Raw genomic sequence first — 22,943 nt, 5'->3', positions numbered from 1 at the left:
AAATGCTAAAGCGATAAATAGATGGTTTAACAGATACCAAATATTCAAATATTGTTTTAAAGCCCTGTCCCAGCCTTTTAAGTAGCTTTTTAATTGCTGTTAACCTTCCAAGAATCACTTGAGGTCAACAGCACCAACCTCCATGTTCCTGATTGAAGAAATGAGATGATAGCAAATAAACGCCCTTTCCAGGACTATGATCAAATGGCCCAGATTGGGCGAACCGGTAGTAGTTGCCTTGGGAGGCTCCACCCACTGCCTGGATGCTTTTGCCCATGCGTGTGGGAGCGCGACCGAACCAGTAGTAGAAAAATTGGCAACTCACCCCTGCTGTGAACAAAAGGAATTATCTATCTGATTATTTGAAAAGGAAGAACTGAATTTTTAGGAGTCAGCCTGGAACTCATTTCTCATTTACGTTGACTCACAAAGTACCAGCTTGATTTTATTGCCCTTCCTGCACACCCAGACTCTGAGATAGAAGAAAAAAAAACCCAACCCCTATCAGTTCACTGTGGGTTAATCAGCTTTCCTTTTCCGTCTTTCCGTCCAAGGTCCTCAGTGAACTACTTTTCTTTTCTTAGGAAACATTGTGAGTTCCTCAGGTGTGCTTGAGTCTCACTTCATTAACATTGATTTGGATCCAGTCCTAGGCTTTTGACAAACTCAAGTCTAAAATGGTCACGGGGGCTCTCTTTCTCTTCTTCCTTGTCCCTTGTGTTGAAGCAGGTGAGTAGGGCCAAAGATATAAACAACGCTTCAAATAGAATGTAGAATCAGAATTATTTCTGCTTGCCTCTTAATCAGAAAAGTCTAATTAAATATAACTCAGTGTTTGTGCTCATTTTGGTGCAATTGTAAATGTCTGAGGTAATTCCCAAGAATAATGTCTTAGGCAGATTATCGTATGTGCATTTTCCAAAGTGGGATGAATGACTATAGAGATAGAAAGCTATATTCTGTAGTGGCATTTTATGTCTTGATAATTCAGTAGTTAATTGTTTGATACAGCCCAAACTTTCTACCTAGCTATAAAAACATTTTGATGTACAAGAAAAACTAGAAGAGTTTCTGATTAGAAAACATGTTACAGAGTAGGGAAATTTATGGAGCTGTTGTGAATATGAATAAATAATCAGATTGACATGAAATATCAATTATAAATTTATCTAAACTACCAATATAATTATTAGATCAATAAATTCTATCAAAAATAGTTTGAAAATCTCATTCTAAAAGTTGCAACATGAGAATAGGTTCAGTTTATATATGATTGCTTCATCTATAAATTGTACAGTTTTTTGTAAAAAGAAGTAACATCTCTTCCAAAGTTTAAAATATTTTTAACCAAAGTGCAATATGATGACAACTTTTTATTAAGCTGTTTATTAACATGAATTTACTATAAATGTTTGACAGTTGAATCTTACTTCATCGCAATAGCTATTTCAGCTTTTTTCCAAAAAATGAAAAATGTCTTGGTGGTAAATGGCTGGGCATTGTTTAAATGAACCTTGGAAACTCAGCTCTTCCCCCTGGGCCTGGCTTAGGGAATGAGTGGAAGGCTCTTTTTAAGAATATGTGGGTTAGGATTTTATTATTCCTCTCTGATGTCTATTATCTTTGGATTGTTATAAAACATTTATGTGCTTTACGGCTATATACTGCCAAGATTTCTTTTGACAATGAGAAGCCACAGACATTTCATGTACAAAAATGTCAATTCCCAAATTACATTGATATGTGGGGTCTCGTTCTTCTAGAGCTATGCTACAATGGTGGAATTTTTGATGGGATCAAATGTATCTGTGATGAGAATTTATACTATGGGCCCAAATGTGAGTTCCTTGTTCATGAACTCAATGGGACACCATCTACAAGTACCTTGGTCTCCAGATCTACGGTCTCCAGCTCACCAATTCCAGAAATTTTTTCCAGTCCTAAGACTAGCAAACGTACCACATCTATCATAAGTACCAGCTATACAGCTAAGAGTACTAGCAAAACTGCCATTACTGGAACTATTATTGCAAACAGTGCAATAACAACTACCACAAGTCGTGAGTATCAGTTTTTCATTTGATCCATATCCTTGTCTCATTCCTATTTTAAACTTTTCAAAATTCATGACAATTCTTTCTTCTGTTCCTGTGATCAGATTATGGTGACTTTTGGTCTGAAGCATAGCTTGGATCTTCTAATTGTTTTTAACAAAATGGGCACAGTTTAGGACAGATTGTGTATGAGTGAGATTAGCCACTATTCATTATATTTCTATGTAAAATACTGCTTGTAAGTATGCCTGTGACTGTAGCCTAATCATATGAAGCGATTCTCCCTCCATATTGTGGGGGTGATATTTGTGGTTTTCCCTGCATAGTGATTGCTCCCTCATCTCTTACTATTGGGGATCCTGACTGGGGTAGCTGAGAGTGATATTTCAGAAGTAATTGAAAGGCCACAGAAAGCTCCCATCTGTTCTGGGAGATTGGGAGGATGGACACCTCCTTTGGGACATGGTTGCCTTGGACTAGGACTTTGGAATGACATGAGAGCATTGAACATTCATGGTCTTTAGCTTGTACAGATTACTCCATGCTCACAGATGAATTGTTTTCAGGTTTTGCCAAATTTTGGTAAAAACCTTAGAAGGATGCATGGTATGCAGAACTTCCACTCAAATCTTCTGGAGACATCTGTACATGATCAATATCATTATCATTGTTTATTTGAATCATTTCTTTGAAATATGAATGTGTAAAGAGAGATTGAAGTTCTGATTTGGAGTGTCAATAGTCTTTAAATATTTTAAAAAAGCAACAAAGATTTTCTGATGGAAATGGCAAGCTACAAGACTTCTCTATTCATTCTTTTTTTTTAAAAACCCTCAATTGACTGACCACATTTTTTCACTTCATTGCTCGAAAAACTGATCTGTTTTTCCACCATTCCTTTTAGCTAATATCGGTTTAGAGATTGAAAAATTTGAAAAGCAGTTGCAACTGATGTCATACGAATACATGTGAGCTCATTTATCTTCTAGATCAGTGATGGAGAACCTTTTTTGGCTCATGTGCCATAAGTGGGGGGAGTCCAGGGGTGTGTGTTGTGCGCTGGCATGCTGCACCCATAATGCAATACGCGACTTCCGGTTTGCTTGTAGGGTCGTTTTTAGTCCTCCGGAGCCTTCAGGGAAGCCTCTTGAAGGTCCCTGAAGCCTCCAGAGGGCTTAAACCAACCCTACCAGCAAACTGGAAGCCTGTTCCTGAACTTCTGGTTTGCCCATAGGACCGTTTTTTTGCGCTCCGGAGGCTTCAGGGAAGCTTTTGAAGCCTCCTGAGGGCCTCAGGGGGGGCAGGCGGGGGAGATTCTTTTTGCCCTCCAGGCTCCTATAAAGCCTCTGGAGCCTGAGGAGGGCGAAAAATGGCTTTAACAAAGCCTGAATTTAGCTGGCCAGCGCACGCTTGCATGCTGGCCAGCTGACAGGGCAACACCTCACGTGCCCTGATAAATGGCTCCGTGTGCCACCTGTGGGATGTGTGCCAGAGATTTGCTATCCCGGTTCTAGATTGTTCATTTGTTTATATGTATAAACAGTAATGCTTCTGCTTAAATAGCCATTTTATAAGAATAGATTATAATTTCCAGATCTATATAAGGAAACTGTTCCACTCTGTTCCAGAGCTATGCTACAATGGCGGATTTTTTGATGGGATCAAATGCATTTGTGATGAGAATTTATACTATGGGCCCAAATGTGAGTTCCTTGTTCATGAAGGCCTCAATGGGACACCATCTACAAGTACCTTGGTCTCCAGATCTACTGTCTCCAGCCCACCAATTCCAGAAATTTCTTCCAGTCCTAAGACTAGCAAACGTACCACAATTATCATAAGTACTAGCTATACAGCTAAGAGTACTAGCAAAACTGCCAATACTGGAATTATTATTACAAATAGTGCAATAACAACTACCACAAGTCGTGAGTATCAGTTTTTCATTTGATCCATATCCTTGTCTCATTCCTATTTTAAACTTTTCAAAATTCATGACAATTCTTTCTTCTGTTCCTGTGATCAGATTATGGTGACTTTTGGTCTGAAGCATAGCTTGGATCTTCTAATTGCTCCCTCATTTCTTACTATTGGGGATCCTGACTGGGGTAGCTGAAAGTGATATTTCAGAAGTAATTGAAAGGCCACAGAAAGCTCCCATCTGTTCTGGGAGATTGGGAGGATGGATACCTCCTTTGGGACATCGTTGCCTTGGACTAGGACTTTGGAATGACATGAGAGCATTGAAAATTCGTGGTCTTTAGCTTGTACAGATTTGCTCACAGATTAATTGTTTTCATGTTTTGCCAAATTTTGGTTAAAACCTTAGAAGGATGGAAAGGTCCCTGAAGCCTCCGGAGGACTTAAACCAACCCTACCAGCAAATTGGAAGTCTGTTCCTGAACTTCCGGTTTGCTCATAGGACCGTTTCTTTGCGCTCCAGAGGCTTCAGGGAAGATCCTGAAGCCTAGGGTGGGCCTTGGGGGGGCGGGGGAGACTCTTTTCGCCCTCCCCAGGCTCCATAAAGCTTCTGGAGCCTGGGGAGGGCAAAAAATGGCTTTTAAAAAGCCTGAATTTAGCTGGCCAGCGCTCACGTGCCCTGACAAATGGTGTGCCAAATCTATGGCATGCCATAGATTTTCTATCCCAGTTCTAGATTGTTTATTTTTGTATATGTATATGTTCCACTCTGTTCCAGAGATATGCCAAAATGGTGGAATTTTTGATGGGATCAAATGCATCTGTGATGAGAATTTATACTATGGACCCAAGTGTGAGTTCCCCTTGGATGAAATTCCAGTCATTCAGTGTAAGTATAGTCAAGGAGAGCTTAATTACTTTTTCCTAATGACAGCCTAAGACAACTTTCTCAAGTTGCTTGCTTCTAGATATGTTGGATTACCATACTAGAATAAAGAGATTGCATATGGAAGAACTAAGTTTGGAAAATGTGGCTTAATTAAAGTTCCATTATAGTGCATGTAAACCGGGAACATGTAGGGAAATAATAGTTCTCTGTTCCAAGTTCAGCCTATCTGGGAAGAATGGTTTACAGTGGTTTTCCCGCCCCAAGCTAAAATGAATAATTTGGAGTTAATGTTTTCCCCACAGAGGGAAACAAAGGCCTCATGAATTGTAAGGACGATATGCCTGTTCTGTGCTAAATAACATTTTTTAAATCTAAAAAGAATCATGGAGGTGGAATTTGGAGATTGCCTCAAAAATACATGATTGGTTCTTTACTGCTTCTTTATATCATGAAATAAAAAAATGACTTTTGAAACCAGATGAGGATCTTTGGATTTAAGCATTTGAAACCATGTTGGAGAATGGGAACACATTCACCTCTTGCCTGTCACATTTTAGAGTTTCTTTGCGGGAAAGTAACTTGTTGAGGTTTATATGTGCTAAGTCCTCGACTTGTGATCGGTCCTAAAGTCCTCGACTTACGACTGAAAGCCGGCAACAGCTTAGCCGTGCCTGATTGGATAAAGCGCGGCTGGCTGAGCACGGGCTGCCAGAAGCACTCCCATTGGCTGCCCTGCTTGACAGCTCCATATAAATAGCTGTCAAGCAGGGTGAGGTGCTGAATTCTGCCTGTACATAGTTCTAGTTCTGTTTTCAAATAAACTGCTGTTCAACTCACCTCAACCGCCTCACGTCTTGTCCATCCTTCAATCTTTTACACTGGCGACGAGGATGGGATGCTGAAGGTGCCTGCCTGAACAGCCCTAGAATAGAAAAAACACAAGGGAGCTAAGTTTTTTTCCCCCTTGTCTCTGAGGAGATCGGCGATTGCCTCACGCACAATCATGACTTTGCTTCCACAGGTCGCTCCATTTGGGACCGCCGGTGAGTCTTGGGCCAGGTTCCTGGAGCGTTTTGAGTGTTTTTTAATCGCCAGTTTCTTTTTAAGCTCCTGCGGTCCAGAAATGTTCAATATGGCCCGGGCTCTCGCTTCGTCTCAGGCCGTATATGAGCTCAGCTGGGACATTTCGATATAAAAGTTGAGGAACCATTACGCACCCACACCATCAAGAATTGGCCATCGCTACGTGTTCTGGCAATGTGTCCAGAAGGAGTCAGAGACTGCAAGCCAGTTCTTACAGTCTCTCCGGATGGCGGCCATCCAGTGTGAGTTCGTCGACCTTGACGACTCACTTGTGGAACAGTTTGTGTGTGGGATGCGAGACCTCCGTCTGAAGTGGAGGCTGTTGGCGAGGGCTGAAATTACATTGCAGCAGGCAGTGGAAGAGGTGAGAGCCACTGAACCATCTGAACAGTCCACGGCTGAGATGCATCATATCCAGTTGCCGCCCCCACCGCCACACAGAACTTGCCTCATCGACGGGCTTGTGCCCCTGGACAAGCTCGAAGAAGACCAAGTAGACCATCTGAAAGCAGTGCCCAGGCGTCAACCACAGCAGTCTACCCACTCAGCCATCACTGCTTGCCTGGGCTGCGGGCAACCACGCTCGCTCCGCATGCCCTTTTAAGGCTGCTGTGTGCCACAGGGGCAACAAAAAGGGCCACCTGGCTCAGGTCTGCCAGGCTACGTTGCTGCTACCCCTGCAACCGGACGCCCCCACGTAGTTCTATGGCCAACAGGCACATCCACGCCTACAGCACCCCTGCTGTCAGCAGCGAAGGAAAGACGACTGCTTTGCTGTCAACCGGGCCCTTCCGAACACCCCTGCAGAGTCGGTCAGCAAGGTGATGGCCGACTCTAAGAAAATTACTGTCTGCCTGCTGCTGGAGGGAACATCCTGCACCAGGGAGGTCGATTCCGGCTCCTCCCGCTCCCTCCTGTCTTGGGCCACTTTCTCTCAGTTATGCCCCAACGTCACACGTGACCAGTTGTTACCACCAGACACTACCCTGAAGGACTACCAGGGGACTCAAATTCCCACCTTGGGCTGTCATGTTGTGAGGGTGGATTATGGGGGGGGGTTTCATGGCTGCCTCCCTGTTCTAGTTGTGGAGAAGCTGCTACCAGCCCTATTGGGGCTTCATTGGTTCCCCTTGCTGGGCCTGTCACTGGTGGGGGTGCATCAGACCGTGGCAATGTCCCCTGGCATTGAAGACGTCATTGCGGAGTACGCTGATATCTTCAATGGTAAGCTGGGGGAATATAAGGGGACCCCTATCTCCCTGAACTTAGACCACCAGGTTACCCCCATTAGGCTGAAGACCTGCCGAAGGTTGATGTGGAACTCAACAAATTGTTGGTGCAGGGCATCCTGGAGCCCGTTGACGACTCTAAATGGGAGACCCCCATAGTGGTCCCTGTCAAGGCCGATGGGTATATCAGGATCTGCACCGACTATAAGTCAACCATCAACCTCGGCCTCCAGGCAAACCCCTATCCAGCCCCTGTGGTGCAGCACCTGCTCCATTCCTTGGGGCAGGGCTGCATCTTTGCCAAACTGGACATGGTGCAGGCCTACCAGCATCTCCTGGTGGATGATGAAGCTGCGGCGGCCCGGACCATCATCACCCACCATGGGGCTTTCCATTGCCACTGCCTTCAATTCGGTGTTTCTGTTGCCCTGGGGATCTTCCAGAGCCTCATGGAGCGGCTACTCCATGGGCTCCCTGGCATTGTACCCTACTTTGATGACGTCCTGATTGCTGCAAACAGCCGCTCAGGACTCATCAAAGTGTTGCGGAAGGTCCTCGAGCATTTCAGGGACGTGGGTTTGAAATTAAAGTGCAGCAAATGCTTGTTTGCTGTGCCTAGGGTGGAATTCCTGAGCTTCTTAATAAGGTTCCACCACAAAACCGCAGTCGACTAAAGCGCGCTCGACGAAACCACGTACCTGACGTCATCACAGCATGACGAAAAAAGCACGCTGTGAGCGGTAAAGCTAAAATTAACGCGTAAACCTAAACCTAACCCCCCCAAACCTAACCCTAAACCTAACCCTAAACCTAACCCTAAACCTAACCCTAAACCTAACCCTAAACCTAACCCTAAACCTAACCCTTATCCTAACGCTAAACCTAATGCTAACCCTTAACCCAACCCTAAACCTAACCCTAACGCTTAACCTAACCCTAACCCTAACCCTAACCCTTAACCTAACCCTAACCCTAAACCTAACCCTTACCTTAACGTGAATCGGCTTGCTTTAAAAGCGCTTTTTAAAGCGCCCTTTTTTCTCCGCGGTCGTTGTTGTCGCGCTGCTGATGACGTCAGCGACGTGCTTTAATCGGGAGCGCTTTAGTGGACCGCGGTTTTGTCATGCCACATCTTAATAGATACCCAGGGCATCCACCCTACCCCCTCCAAAGTCGCAGCTATCAGGAGCGCCCCAATGCCCGCCTCTAAGGCGGAGCTATAGGCATTCCTCAGCCTTTTAAACTTTTACGCACCATTTTTGCCACACAAGGTGTCACTAGCCAAGCCACTGCATCAGTTGCTTGACCTATCCATGGCCTGGCGCTGGGGCAGCCACGAAGTGCATGCGTTCGCAGCTGTCAAAGCCATGCTTATGCCAGCAGCTGTCTTAGTACAATATAGTGACAAGCTGCCGCTAGCACCTCCCCCATTAGTCTGGGGGCTGTCCTGAGCCATGTCCTCCCCAATGGCCCCCATAGTTTTTTATTCCTGGACTCTCTCCGGCTGAGAGAAACTACAGTCAGATTGACAAGGAGGCTCTGGCTGCTGTGTCCGGGATTAAAAAGTTCCATGACTATCTATACAGACAGCATTTCACCCTCTTCACTGACCACAAGCCTCTCCTTGGACTTCTGGCCGGTGATCATACTACCCCTCCCATTCTCTCCCCTCGGATGACCCGCTGGACGGAGTTCCTATCAGCGTATTCGTATACGCTGAGGTACCGTCCAGGCAAGCAGCTGGGGCATGCTGATGCCCTCAGCTGCTGCCGCCTCCCCATCACTGACCCACAGCCGGTTCCTTGCTTATCGGTCCTGTCTATAACTTCCCTCGACCTGCCACTGACAGCCACTGATGTGGTCAGGGTCTCAGAGAACTTCCGCCCTTTCAAGACCCACCAGTTGGAACTGTGTATACACAGCAGGTGCCTTCTGTGGGCGGATAGGGTCATGATTCCCCTGCCCCTCCACCATCAGGTGCTTACCTGCCTCCATGGGGACCACCCAGTCATAGTCCGCATGAAGGCGCTAGCCCGGAGCTATGTCTGGTGGCTCCACATGGACGATGAGCTAGCCACCCGGGTGGCCCAGTGCTCCCTGTGCCAACTGTCCCGCCCTGCGCCACTAGTGGAGCCACCCCGAGATTGGGAGGTGTCTAAGGGACCCTGGTCAAGACTTCACCTGGACTTCACGGGTCCCTTCCACAGCCAGATGTTCCTGGTGGTCGTGGACGCTTACTCCCACTGGGTGGAACTCATTCTCATGTTGTCCACCACAGCAGAAAGCACCGTGCGGGCCTTGTGGCACCTTTTTGCCACCCACAGCTTGCCGGACATTGTCGTGTTCGGCAATGGGCCGCAGTTTGTGTCCACAACTTTCCAGGAGTTCCTGGCTGCGCAGGGCATCTGCCACGCGCCTACCGCCCCTTACCATCTGGCCGGCAATAGCCGAGCGGAACAAGTGGTCCGCTCGGCCAAAGAGGTGTTGGGCAGGATGGATCAAGGCGACTGGCCAGCACTGTGGCCGCTTACCTCCTGGGTGGGTCAGCACTCTACCCCTTGCCCTATCTCACACAAGAGCCCCACTGAGCTGCTGATGGGCCGGCACCTGCGGACTACCCTGGATAGATTACACCCACTCTACTCTGGGGAACAGCCTGGCAACCTGAGGGCCCCTCCCTGCACTTTCAGGGACGGGGACCTTGTTTGGGCTAGACGTTTTTCTGGGATCCGAGGGGGGTGCCTGCCACCGTCACCACAGTAACTGGTCCCTGTTCTTACAGGGTCGCCCTTCCAGATGGCACCAAGTGGAGGTGCCATGTGGATCAAATGCGGTGCCACCTTCCACCTAAGGCCTACTCTCAATCCAGCCCGTCGAGCCCAGCCACCGTTGCCCAGCAGCCGGCCTCCATACCGTTGTGGCCTGCAATTATGGCCCCATTTGAGGCCTTCCCCCAGTGAGGCCTCTCCTGCCCTGCAACTGCCTTCTGGCAGCCGTTCCATGTGCCGACGCCTTCCGTACACGCTCCTCCTGGGTTTCCCCAACCAGAGGACTTTCCCCAGTCAGGCCTCGCCTACCCGGCTGCTGCCTACCGGCAGTATCGCTCTAATCCACATCCATCGGATGCGCCCCCCTCACCCCATCCTACCTATGCAGTTGGATCCGCCTTCAGGGGTAGGCCCGGATGACATCACCCAGAGCTACACTCCCTTCAGGGAGGAGCTTCTACAGGGACATATTACCCTATCGACGTCGCCACTGGAACTGAGGCGTTCTGGGCGGGTCCGCCGCCGGCCCGCCTACTTAAGCAATTACACATGTGCAACCTCCACGCATGCGCCCTCGCTAGGGGGGAAGGAGTGCTAAGTCCTCGACTTGCGACCGGTCCTAAAGTCCTTGACTTACGACTGGCCGCAAGTCCTTGACTTATAACTGACAGCCGACAACAGCCTAGCCATGCCTAATTGGCTAAAGCGCAGCTGGCTGAGCACGGCCTGTCAGAAGCACTCCCATTGACCGTCCTGCTTGACAACTCTGTATAAATAGCTATCAAGCAGGGCGAGGTGCTGAATTCTGCCTGTACATAGTTCTAGTTCTGTTTTCAACTAAACTACTGTTCAACTCACCTCAGCCGCCTCATGTCTCGTCCATCCTTTGATCTTTTACAATATGAATATCTATTTCTCTCTCTTTTAGTATCTGTGACCATTACCGTTGAAGTTCAGGTGAAGGTTACTAACAGAGAGTTCAAGAAATCTCTGGAAGACTTAAACTCTAACTATTATCGGGAAATTCAGACTCAGTTTAAAAAGCAGGTAAGATTTTCAAAGAAATAGCTTACATCCAGAGGTGGTATTCGGCCGGTTCTCTCCAGTTCAGGCAAACTGATAGCAGCTATTGTGGGAGGCTCCGCCCACCTGCACCGACGTAATACATGAGCAATGCGCATGTGCAAAAAGCTGTGCACATGTGCAGATGAGGTGCATGTGCTTACATTTGCGAACCGGTAGGGAAGGTAAGTGAATCCCACCCCTGCCTACATCTGATCAATGTCACCATTCCAATGTAAGGTATCTTACACTCTTCTTTAACCAAGGCCAGCATTCCTAATTCATACCAAGAACATGTCTTCTTCCCAATCAAAAATTCTCTTCTTGGATTATCAGCTTTCTGCAGCTGGAGAATTAGACAAAACACAGCACAGACCACCTACTAAAGGCTTTAGGAGGCTTGCTTCTAATTCAGGTCTCTTTCCTGGCATAGGTTTCTTTGCTTATGAAGGCTTTCTTTTACTTTTTCTACCTTGCAGATGAAAGATGTTTATCGTGATGTCCCTGGATACAAAGATGTGGAGATCTTACGAATGAGGTGGGTGTCTAAAAAACGAGCAATTTATTCTTTGGGATGATGAGGCATCAAGTGAACGAATATTGGTAGACCTTTTCTCCCATTATGGATCCTCTTTTTTCATTTAAGTAATTCCTCTTTAGGAAGAGGGACATGGTGGCTCAGTGGCTAAGACACAAAGATCGGCAGTTTGAATCCCTAGTGCCACATAATAGAGTGAGCTCCAGTTACTTGTCTCAGCTTCTGCCAACCTAGCAGTTTGAAAGCATGTAAAAAAGACAAGTAGATAAAATAGGAATCTGGTGGGAAGGTAACAGTGTTTTGTGCGCCTTCGGTGTTTAGTCGTGCCAGGCACATGAACACAGAGATGTTTTTGGATAGTGCTGGCTCTTCGGCTTTGAAACGAAGATGAGCACCGGCCCCTAGAGTTAGAAACAACTAGCACATATGTGCAAGGAAAACCTTTACCTTTAACCCCTCTTTAGATTCCTTTTTTAAAAAACAATGTGGATAGTCCAGGGTCTGAGCAAGGAAGGAACCAAGCGTGGCTAGAGAATTTGAAGATTGGGCATTTTGCATGTCTTATATATACTTTCAGTCACCATGTGTTTCAGGAAACAGCTGAGGAGGATGAAATAGCTCTTCAAGAGAAGCACCAACAATGATGATCTTGCAAGTTAAAGCAATTAAAGACTTGGACTAAAGTCAAATTTGAAATCCCACTCAATTAGGAAGCTTCCAGAGGAACTTTGTGTCAGTCTGAAACTCTTATTCTAAGCTCTTTCTTAAGATAGTTGTGTGGATTAAATGGAAAGGACTAGAAGTACTAGTTCACTTTGAATTTGATGGAGGAAAAAGGTGGGGCTAAGACAGTCTTTATCAGCACCTGAGGAATTTTTCTTTCTTCATTTTTTCTCTCTTAGGAACGGCAGTATTATTGTGGAACATAAAGTCATCTCCCAAGTACTAACAGAGAATAATCTGGAACTGATTCAGCGTATAATAAAAATTATTATAGAGGCAGTAGAACACTCCCTGAAAGACTTACACACTGAAGGAAAGTGTATTGATCCTTCAGGTATGGTATACAGCTGGGTAAACTTTTCCACTGGGTGAGAAATAAGCAAGGGTCCTGGCTCTTTCTTCTTTTAAACAAGAGTGTTTTTAGAATGAGCCACCTTTTTTTCTGTAGGCACAAGCCTCCTTCCGGATAGTTTGCACATTTCAATATAGCCACTAGATGGCAGCAAATACATTCTTTATTTTTCTATTTGTCCCAAATCAGAGGAGGAATCCTCCGCTCCCAAACTGGTGTTGTGTATGTGGGTCAGGAAACGGATTATTTTGCTCAGTTTCTCGGGGCAAAAGGGCAGAGGATGTAGGGCTGACATGCAGCTTTGGTTCATTCTTTAGGTTTTTAGGGGGGAAAGGGGCTATGAATAAGGAAGGTTTTGCCTGAAAGAACAGACAGAGAAGAGGGGAGTTCTTGAAGGCTCAGCCTCAGGTCCCCTCTGCTGGGCAAGGAAGAGATTTATAGAATTTGGTTCATCAAGAATGAAAACTGCAGTGTGCAATTAAACAAGGTTTGGACCAGTGGTGAAATTCAAAATTTTTTTTACTACCAATTCTGTGGATGTGGCTTGGTGGGCATGGCAGGGGAAATATATTGTAAACTCCATTCCCTTCCCATTTCAGGGGAAGGATATTCCAAAATTTCCATTCCATCCCCACTCTGGGGCCAGCCAGAGGTGGTATGTGCCAGTTCTCTGAACTACTCAAAATTTCCCCTACCGGTTCTCCAGAACCTGATGAATTTCACCCCTGGTTTGGACCAAAGATAATAACTGTGTTTGCACTATCCTGGTTTGGAGAAATAAAGTTAATTGTTTCTCTGACCTTTGGTGGGTTGTTTAAAAAGACCTATTTAATTTTCCTGGTGAAGAAGAATTTTGGATGAAATAAACCAATGTGTATAATGACCCCAGATAACTAATGAACACAATTATACTTTTTTTTTTCAGGACCAGAACTGTGCTTTGTTCCTTTACCCAACTCGGCTCTTATTCCAAGTTTTTCATTAAATGGTAAGTTTCAGTAAACAGATGGGTAGATGTGTCAAGATTATCAGGACTATGTTTTACCTTTTAAAGCTACTTAATTGTTCAATCCACATTTTAAATGTGCAACTGCTAACACTGCCATGGATATTTGAACTGTTTGTTTTCATACATAAATGAAAGTCCCTGAAATATTTGATGATATATAGATCCAATCCATCTATCAATCCAGTCAATCCATTTCATCTAACTACTTTATGTCAGCTTGTAGTGTCAATCCCATGACACAGTCATGGGGAACCTCTAGCAAGCCAAGATAATCCCTCAGACCAAATCCATGGAGAATGAATGAATGAATGAATGAATGAATCAATCAATCAATCAATGAAGCCTTTTCCAGCTACCATATGCCCACTTGTAGCATTTGCAGTGAGGCAAAGACGATGGGAAGATGGAAAAGGAGCTGCACAAGTCATGCTAAAAGATATTGTCATTTATGCTCTTCTCTAGCTAAGAACTAGACAACTATCCTAAAGTGCCAATTCTTGAGCCAGCAGAAGAACATAAAAGCATAAATTACTTTCAAGAAATTTGTCTCTCTTGCAAAATAATATGGAGATGGTTCTCAGCCTCATATCCTGTGGGGGGCATCACAGTGGCCACTTGTTGATAGAGTATATCAGAAGCTACCTATAGAAAAATTGTGCCAAAGGGAAGAGGAAAAATACTATTTTAAAACTGGGACAGCCAAGGACAAGTTTAACATGGCTTACAATATGGTGGGAATGAAGAAAAAGCAGTAACTATTAAATATTTCTTAAGAATTGCGGGGGAGGGGGAAATCCAGTAATGTTGAGGATGTACTTGAATAGTGACCATAAAACAGAGTGGAAAATTCAAGGTTGAGGAACAAGAATGAAGAAAATATAAAGGGGACTTTGTTCTTTTGCTAAAACACAATTTGGCCCTAAGTAAATATTGTATTATAAATAGCACAGTAGCTGAAGGGAAAAAGCTAAAGATGTATTGTAAGGACACATTTATATGGCGTTTAGGAGGACATGAGGAAGAAGCCAAGAAAAATATGAGTTTCACCCTTGCAGAGCTGGGCCAACTATAAATTCTTCTAAATTTGTTTCTTTCAGTTCTTACAATCATCTTTATTATTTCTCTTTGAGGTTGGAGTTCTATCATAATTGTGCAGATACCTTTTATTTTCTGCCAAAGAAGCATATTTTTCAAAACTGCTACAAAACTAGTACATGGGGCAGAGTGGGGGAGTGGGATTATCTTGCTAAATTTGAGCAAATTTGCTGCCTCAGATCATAGTTGGTGTCAGGGCAGTTTGTTCATTTGACCTACATGTTTTGCCCATATTTCATTATATATTTAGCACCTCTTTTTTCCAGACACCTGTAAAAACGTAAGTGATACAAAGTATGCAGACTACTATTATCCCTACATAAGGAATGGTACTGTGCGCTGTATCACGAGATGTTCCAGTGGCACTCCAGATTCCATGAACTGCTTCAATGGTGTTTGCCGCCTCTCTGAAATAGGCCCCCACTGCATGTAAGTAGACAGAAAGCGGAGGAGTATCGAAGGAGTCCTTTAGAGCCAGGTTCATTAGGATGTAAGTCTTAAATCTTGAACAGTTATTAGATCTGACAGAGATGATCTCCCATCTCACTACATTTTTCTGCCTGCAGAATCCCACATTTTCCTAAAATCTATATACAAAGCTGTTATTAATATAGTTGTTATCAAAATGTTTTTTTTATTTATGAAATTTGTATGTTGTCCGACTCCCTATAACTCTAGGCAGTTCACAAGTAAAAAGAAGAAAAACAAGAACAAATACAATAAGAGGAAAGGGTGCCACATTGTGTCTTTTGAGGCTGGAGGTGTAACACTCCTTGTATCAAAATAGCTCACATGACAGCATGGACCCAACTGCAGGTCAGCTCCTTGGCCATTTTTATAACCCAAATCCAGTAAATATGTGACCAAAGTAACAGCGCACTTCATCAGGGTCTCAAATGCATCCAGATTATACCATCAGATCATATCCCAGGCACTTTGGTTTTCCCTGCACAGTCAAAATTCATGTTGGAATTGATCTGCATGCCTTTATCCATTAGATAGCCTGAATAATTCTCACAAAGGCCCAGCAGATGTTCTGAAAAGCCATCCCTACCTAACTAAGAACAAATGGGCCTGAACACAACCACTGCACAATTATCAGTATATGCAATGTGAAAATATTGGCATTTGGCCACCCTTATCACCAATAGGTAATCCCAAATATAGTAATCTGATCAGATAATGCAGTCAACTTGAGTCTTCTTCAAGTCTGCCAGATATTTCTATTGTGTTTCATCTCCTGGTGCTTCTAGGTAAACCAAGGTGAATTCTTGGATTAGTGTACAGGGAGAGGTTGCATAGGGCAATATGGTCCAAAATTCTGGCCATCTAATTTATTCCAGGCAGTGACTCCATCAAATCACTCACCAGATCTTCAGGAAAGTCCCTAAGCTCTTACTGGAATCCCAATGGATTGATCAAACAATGTATCAGTAAGATTCTATGACAAGTGAAGAAAATAGAAAAAACTGGTAAAATGATTGATTTGGAATATCAGATTGTGTAAAATGAAAGGGAATTGATATCCTAGTATAATTTGGTTGACATTTCAAAGGAGGTCTCTTGGAAACTCTAGCACAAACTCACTGACTCTAGCACAAGGTTAGAATGATTCGAGAGCAGTTTTTTTAGGAATTAATAAGAGATTAAATGAGCATGAATTCCTCTGTGTTTAAAATTTATTTATTTTATTTAGCAAAATAAATAAACATATAGCAAAAATGTTAAAAAGCACATCACAATTACACAATTACCAGATGGTGTTCTGGTGATTACTCTATGATTGTCTCTCGTGCTTTCATCATCTCTTGTTTGGATCACAGTAATGACCTTTAGTTGGGGCTGCCTTGGAGTCTATTTAGAAATGAAAGATAAAGGTTGTCCCTGTCCAGTTGTTTCCGATTTTAGAGGGCAATGCTTATCTCTGTTTCTTAGCTGAAGGAGTCATTGTTGTCTCTTTTCCCACTCTAGGATGGCTCCCCACTTATAGTGCTCCAAAACCAAATGAAATCAATCGTTTTTTTATCTATGAATACAGGTTAACAGAATGTGACAGTTATCATTTCTTTGTTAGTTATGATCTGAAGCCTATTGATTTATTCTATTTCTGTTTTATTATTTTAATACAATGTTTTAATGAATTTTTGCTATTGGAAGTTACTTAGAGTCTTACAAAGAAAGCTCTTTTTATCAATTCATTTCTCTTTCCCATAGTTGCAATAATTTGGACGTGTTCTGGTATCTGGATAGTTACTGTCGATTACCCATCCAAAAGACTGTGTTTGGCCTTAGTCTTGCCCTGGCTGTGTTCTTTGTGTTAAGTATCATCCTTGTTATTTGCCTCATCAAAGCAAAGCGGAAAAATTCCAGGAATAGGTAAGAAGCCTAAGAAGTCCAATGGTACCATAGCAAGGAAGAACATATCCCTAATCCATATTGTTGATCCTTGGACCATCTGATTGGGAAAAATGTCCTAGTGAGAAGACCCAGGAATTCTGAGATCTTTAAGACAGGAAATTGTTATTGCTAGTTTATCTAAGGGATGAAAGTGGCTACTGTTTTTAGAGAGCCAAAGAGTTGTTCACCTGAGATTTAGCACACAATAGGGGAGAGAATTACCTGTATCATGAGAGGGCTGCTTCTATCTTAGGGTTTATTTACAATGATCTGTGTTATTCTTGCAGAAGGTCTGATGGTGCTAACTGTGATAAAATAGGCCAAAGGAATCCCATATTTCAAGAATAGAGGCTAGTGGAACTGCACTTGAACATAACCAATGAGGACGAGCTGACATGAAGTATACGGAATGATTGCTAAAAAATGATTAACAAGACTTTCTATCTGAGAACAAAGAGGTTGATGATAAATGCCTTCATACATGTTGGACTTTGGATGAAGTGCAATTAATCAGCAAATAGCCATGGAAGTGTTTGATTCAAGGTGTGTAAAATTATGAAGCACGGTGAAATTCCACCTTCTCCATGCTAAGGCTCAGCCAACTTTTCAGTGGGGGATATGCATGAGGTACAAACGTGACCTTTGCTGATTTGCTTGGAATCAATAAAAGTGATGATTGTTGAATTTTGTGTTTGTATTTTTTTCATTGTTAAATATCTGATTCTCTCTTCTTAGTTTAGTTTTTTTAGTTTTATTAAACATTTATAGGCCGCCCTTTTCCCTGAGGGGACTCAGGGCGGCTTACAATAATAGGGGAGGGGAGTGCAGGACAAAACACAAAAAGAAAATGGGAGTAAAAATAATTAGCGGTAAAAACACAACATTCATTCAACATTCGGGAGGGGCGAGAGTAAAGTCTTATCCCCAGGCCTGACGGGATAGCCAGATCTTGAGGGCTGTGCGGAAGGCCTGGACGGTGGTGAGGGTGCGGATCTCCACGGGGAGATTGTTCCATAGCGTCGGAGCTGCAACTGAGAAGGCTCTCCTCCGCGTAGTCGCCAGTCGGCACTGACTGGCGGATGGAATTCGGAGGAGGCCTACTCTATGCGATCTGATGGGACGGAGGGAGGTAATTGGCAGAAGGCGGTCTCTCAGATAGCCAGATCCACTACCATGGAGCACTTTGTGAATGGTAAGTAGGACCTTGAAGTGCACCCGGAGATCAACAGGTAGCCAGCGCAGCTCACGGAGGATCGGTGTTATGTGGGCGAACCGTGGTGCGCCCACAATCACTCGCGCGGCTGCGTTCTGGACTAGCTGAAGTCGCCGGATGCTCTTCAAGGGCAGCCCCATGTAGAGCACATTGCAGTATTCCAGCCTAGAGATCACAAGGGCTCGAGTGACTGTTGTGAGGGCCTCCTGGTTCAGGTAGGGCCGCAACTGGTGCACCAGGCGAACCTGGGCAAATGCCCCCCTGGTCACAGCTGACAAGTGATGGTCGAAACTCAGCTGTGGGTCCAGGAGGACTCCCAAGTTGCGGACCCTGTCTGAGGGGTATAAATTTTGACCCCCCAGCCTGAGTGATGGAACGTCGGCCAAATTGTTGGGAGGAAAACACAACTACCCCTCCGTGCCTGTTCAGGAAAAGCCATTAATTGAGGTTGTGAGGGCCTTCTAGCTTAATGCCAAATTTCACCCTTTCTTGGGCAAAGTACTAGTGATTAAGCCAGTTGCACAATTGGAGCGTGCTGATTTTCTAAATATATTTCAGTCTGAGTTCTGATCTGGTAATGAAAGCAAAGAATTTGCTTGATGGATGAGTTTTACTGGAGATGGACAGAGGAATGCGGTGTATGATATTGGCTGGATATTCCAATGTCTTTGATATCACTGGTGATCCTTTGGGCTGCAACCATGGATTCAGGATTGGAGACACTATTATGCAGAAGCTCCACTCTTATCTAGGAGAAACATTACCAAGAGCAGCTTTGGCAGACGGCAGGTTGACCTTCTTATGGAATACCTCAAGGTAACACCTTGGAACTCCATGGAAGAGGAAGACAAAACACCAAATGAAAGTATGCTACCAAAACCCCGCTCCTTTGTTTTTGTGTGAGATGACAACACATGTACAAAAGTTGGAGTTGATCTGTATTCCAGTCCCAATTATGATTTAGGCAAGGAAAACTTAATGCACGGGTATAGAATTGGAAGTAACTAGTTAGCAGCAATAATTGTGAGAGGAATCTAGGAGTCCTTTACAATACAATACAATACAATACAATACAATACAATACAATACAATAGCAGAGTTGGAAGGGACCTTGGAGGTCTTCTAGTCCAACCCCCTGACTAGGCAGGAAACCCTATACCGTTCCAGACAAATGTTTATCCAACCTCTTCTTAAAAATGTCCAGTGTTGGGGCATTCACAACCTCTGGAGACAAGCTGTTCCCACTGATTAATTATTCTAACTGCCAGGAAATTTCTCCTAATGGAGAACAAGTTAAGTATGAGTTAACAGTGTGCTGTAGGCAGCCGGAGAGAGAGCTGTGCAGGTGGGCAAGTGGGTGGCAGTGCAGAGGAGTGATGGTGACCAGGGGTTTTCAAACCCCTTGTTACCGCAACTCTGGGAGCTCTGGAGCTTGGCATGGCAGGGAAATGAGATGTGAAAATGGGATGCCCTTGGCTGCCAGTGTCTTGTTGCCACCCACCCTACCCACCACTGCCATCATCAAATGGCCCAACATTGCTGCTGCCACTGTAAAGTCTGAATTATGATAGGCCTAGAACAGGGGTGCTGAACTCAATTTCATTGAGGGCCAAATCAGCATTATGGTCACCTTCAAAGGGTCAGGTGGCCATGGCTGTATGGTCATATGACCACCCTGACTGGGTGGGCATGGCCAACTTGACATTGCTTACGTTGAGGGGCAGTTGTGATGGGCCAGACAAGCCTGGGAAGGGTGATATTTCCATCATGGCTGGAACAGCTATTTACAGAAGGGTTGGCATAGCCAAGGAAGAAATGGCTGAGAGGCCAGGTGAAAGCTTGGCAATATGTCTGATTTTTTTACTGCCTTTCTGGGGGAGTGTGATCTTTCCTTAAATCTAGATGATTTCCTTAGGATATCTTGTGAGGTAAGTGAGGCCAGCTGGTATATTTAAATGGTGCAAATGGATATAATGAATGTATATACTGGGTGGGAAACTGTCCTTTGTCAGTTTACTGAGCACAGGAGTCTCTTGTCTATGGGGATTCTTCAGTCATCCAGGTCATGGTTGTCCCAAAGGGGCTTTGGTTTCCAGAAAGTCCAGTTGTTTCTTGAAAAAGCACCTTTGGGATAGGAGTTTCTTGCATTGTTTCAGATTGGCCAAGGCACATGATTGCTCACTGATAAGGCTTCTGCTGTTGCCACTATCCCCACGAAACAAAGCAAGGCGGGACCAGGCAAGGCCATGCATGCCAAGGCGAGGCCGGGTGTGGTGAGAGGCCAGGCAAGAAGAGGAGAAGCATGACAAGGCATGGCTGGGAGGGATGGGGTGAGGTGTGTTAGGGCAAGAAGAGGCTGGGTGGGTCAAGGCAGGACAGAGCAAACGAGCTGCACATGCCTAGTAGGAGTACCCTGCTGGGCCAAGCTGAGGCAGTGGGGGCCGGTCCCTCACGGTTTCCAGGCTGGCCTCATAGCCAGATCTAACCTCACCATGGGCTGGATCTGGCCCACAGACCTTGAGTTTGACACCCCTGGCCTAGAGCTTGGGTCAGCAGCAGCAGCTGCAGGGTGTGTGAAAATGGGAAGCTCCTAGTTGCTGCTGCCTCTCTGTGCTCTGTCCTCCTACTCGCTCGTTGGCCTACCCTGCTTTACCTCCTGTGCTCAATCGCAAGTTGTGTCCATGACGAGTTGGCTGTGTATAGTTGTTCTTTGTTGACTTAATGGTAATGAGCCAGCAGAAGCCACTTGATGGTGACAAGCTCACAGTGGTAAACTGGCTGCACCAAGTTGGTTGTCCCGAGTTGTCCCATTCTGTCTCCAAAGACACTTCAAGGCAGGACAAAGAAGTAAATAATGGAAACTTATTAAGGAGCGAATTTCCTGTCAAATAACCAGTGGAATGACTTCAGAAGCTGTGGATGCTCCATCTCTGGAAGCTTTTTGTTTTCTGTAATTTCTAGCCTTCTTTCATCTTAATTCCCCCCTTTTTTATTCTAAATATTAACTTTTGTTACTTTTTATTCTGCATTAAAATTTCTAATAAAATTTTATTATTTATAAAAAAAAATTTTTTTAAAGAGAGTGGAGAGCAAAAAATTGCCTAATCCTATCTCAGTCTTGTTGTATCTCAGGATTAGTTTTTCTAACCCAGGGAGGTTATTTTTCTGTTCTCAGTTGTATGATATAACACTATCTGATATGAATAGGCCTCTCTTGCTTCTTGTTAATGGCAACCTGCACAGGATACAAGACAGGAGGAAGAGCCGCTACCAAAGGCAATGGTTAAATAAGTGGGGCTTGAATCTGTTCCAAGAAACTAGAGAAAACATTCCAGAAAGGCTCCTCCCTATTCACATAGACATAAAGGGAAGGAAGAGGGAGGTATATTTGATTTCGCAAGATTCTCTTAAGAATAGTTGCTGCCATAAAATTAGTGCTGACTTATATGGCCTTGGGGCTTTTTAATCTTGTTTCCTCAAAAGGCTGATCAGGCTTTCATTAGCTCTCTTTGACGGCCTTCTTTTACATTTTGTCACATGCTGTGTTACAGACAGGTCTCTTAATTATTAATGTATCTTTTTCTTGACATTTTTCCTTTACTTTCCACACAGGGTAGTGAATAACGGGGTTATGACAGCAGAGATTTAGAACAAACGGGATTAGACTGAGTACCTATCATAACTTCAAACTGTCCTCCAGAATTTTGTACTGTACTGTACTGTTGTACTGTAACTATGTAGTTGCTCCGAGGCAGTCTTCCTGACACAGAAACATTCAGATAAATTGGGATAAGTCCCAGAGTTTCCAGCCTGACTGTTATTATCATTATCAGTAATCAATTAACTACCTTAGTCACCATAGCAATTCTTATAATCTAAGAATACAGTAGTCCAATTTTCAAAGGAAATGTTATGGCCTGAGCAGTATTTCTTCTCCTATTGAATATCCAGGTATTATGCGTTTTATAACTATTGCTCAGAGAGAGCAAAGAGCAAAAAGCAATAACTGTGTTTCACATTGAAAAAGCAGATGTATCTAGAAATGACTGCAGCAGATCAGACATGATGCCTCATAGCGTATTCTCTAGGCACACCCTATTTGCCAGAAACCTCAGCTTGTTTATCAGCTAATCGTTATCATTATGTTTTATGACGCAATTTGAGATGCAGAACGGAGCTAAATATAGTACTGTATCTGAGGTGTAGAAATTAGGGCTCAAAGTATACAGTTTTTATTGCTGTTTCTGAAGATAAGCAAGGCAATCCTCCTGAATTTTCATCCAAGGTTCTCATCCATGCATGACATGACATGAGATTAGTCATCAGGGTACAAATGGTTGACTAGTTTTCAGATCTAAATCTTTTGACCCATACCAAAAGCATGCCTAATCCAGAGTATTTATTTTATTTACGAGATTTAGAGGCAGCCCAACTCTAAAACAACTATGTGGAGGTTATACAAACATATCCCAGAAAATGTAAACATCTAGCTCAGTACCTGCAAGTCTAGGAGAACAACCAATTTTTTAAAGACTCCTGGAAGACCACCAGAGTGGGAGCCAGGTGGATCTTTCATAGAGGGATAAATCATTCCAAAGTCAGATGCCACAC

The 22,943-nt window shown here is 44.2% G+C and overlaps 1 protein-coding gene across 1 annotated transcript; it reads left to right on the top strand.

Annotated features, from left to right (window-relative positions):
• The first annotated feature begins 555 nt into the window (after positions 1-555).
• On the top strand, positions 556-17,799 carry LOC106546035 (uncharacterized). Its single transcript, XM_087714422.1, has 11 exons — positions 556-729; positions 1,764-2,060; positions 3,683-3,982; positions 4,753-4,863; positions 10,872-10,990; positions 11,485-11,562; positions 12,381-12,600; positions 13,544-13,606; positions 14,989-15,151; positions 16,937-17,098; positions 17,407-17,799. The coding sequence occupies exons 1-11, from the start codon at positions 678-680 to the stop codon at positions 17,465-17,467; spliced, it is 1,626 nt and encodes a 541-aa protein (XP_087570548.1). The 5' UTR covers positions 556-677; the 3' UTR covers positions 17,468-17,799.
• Positions 17,800-22,943: the final 5,144 nt, after the last annotated feature.

This window comes from Thamnophis sirtalis, unplaced genomic scaffold (genome assembly GCF_051295495.1).
Source record: "Thamnophis sirtalis isolate CommonGarterSnake01/CBP01778 unplaced genomic scaffold, rThaSir2_p1.2 scaffold_4, whole genome shotgun sequence".
Lineage (NCBI taxonomy): Eukaryota > Metazoa > Chordata > Lepidosauria > Squamata > Natricidae > Thamnophis > Thamnophis sirtalis.
The sequence above is the reverse complement of the archived record's forward strand: the minus strand, read 5'-3'. Positions and strand labels throughout refer to the sequence as shown.

Coding starts and splice junctions, on each gene's coding strand:
- LOC106546035 (XM_087714422.1), top strand. CDS start 678: ATGGTCACGGGGGCTCTCTTTCTCTTCTTCCTTGTCCCTTGTGTTGAA. Junction 730..1,763: donor TGTCCCTTGTGTTGAAGCAG/GTGAGTAGGGCC, acceptor TCGTTCTTCTAG/AGCTATGCTACAATGGTGGA. Junction 11,563..12,380: donor GGTGGGTGTCTAAAAAACGA/GCAATTTATTCT, acceptor TGGAGGAAAAAG/GTGGGGCTAAGACAGTCTTT.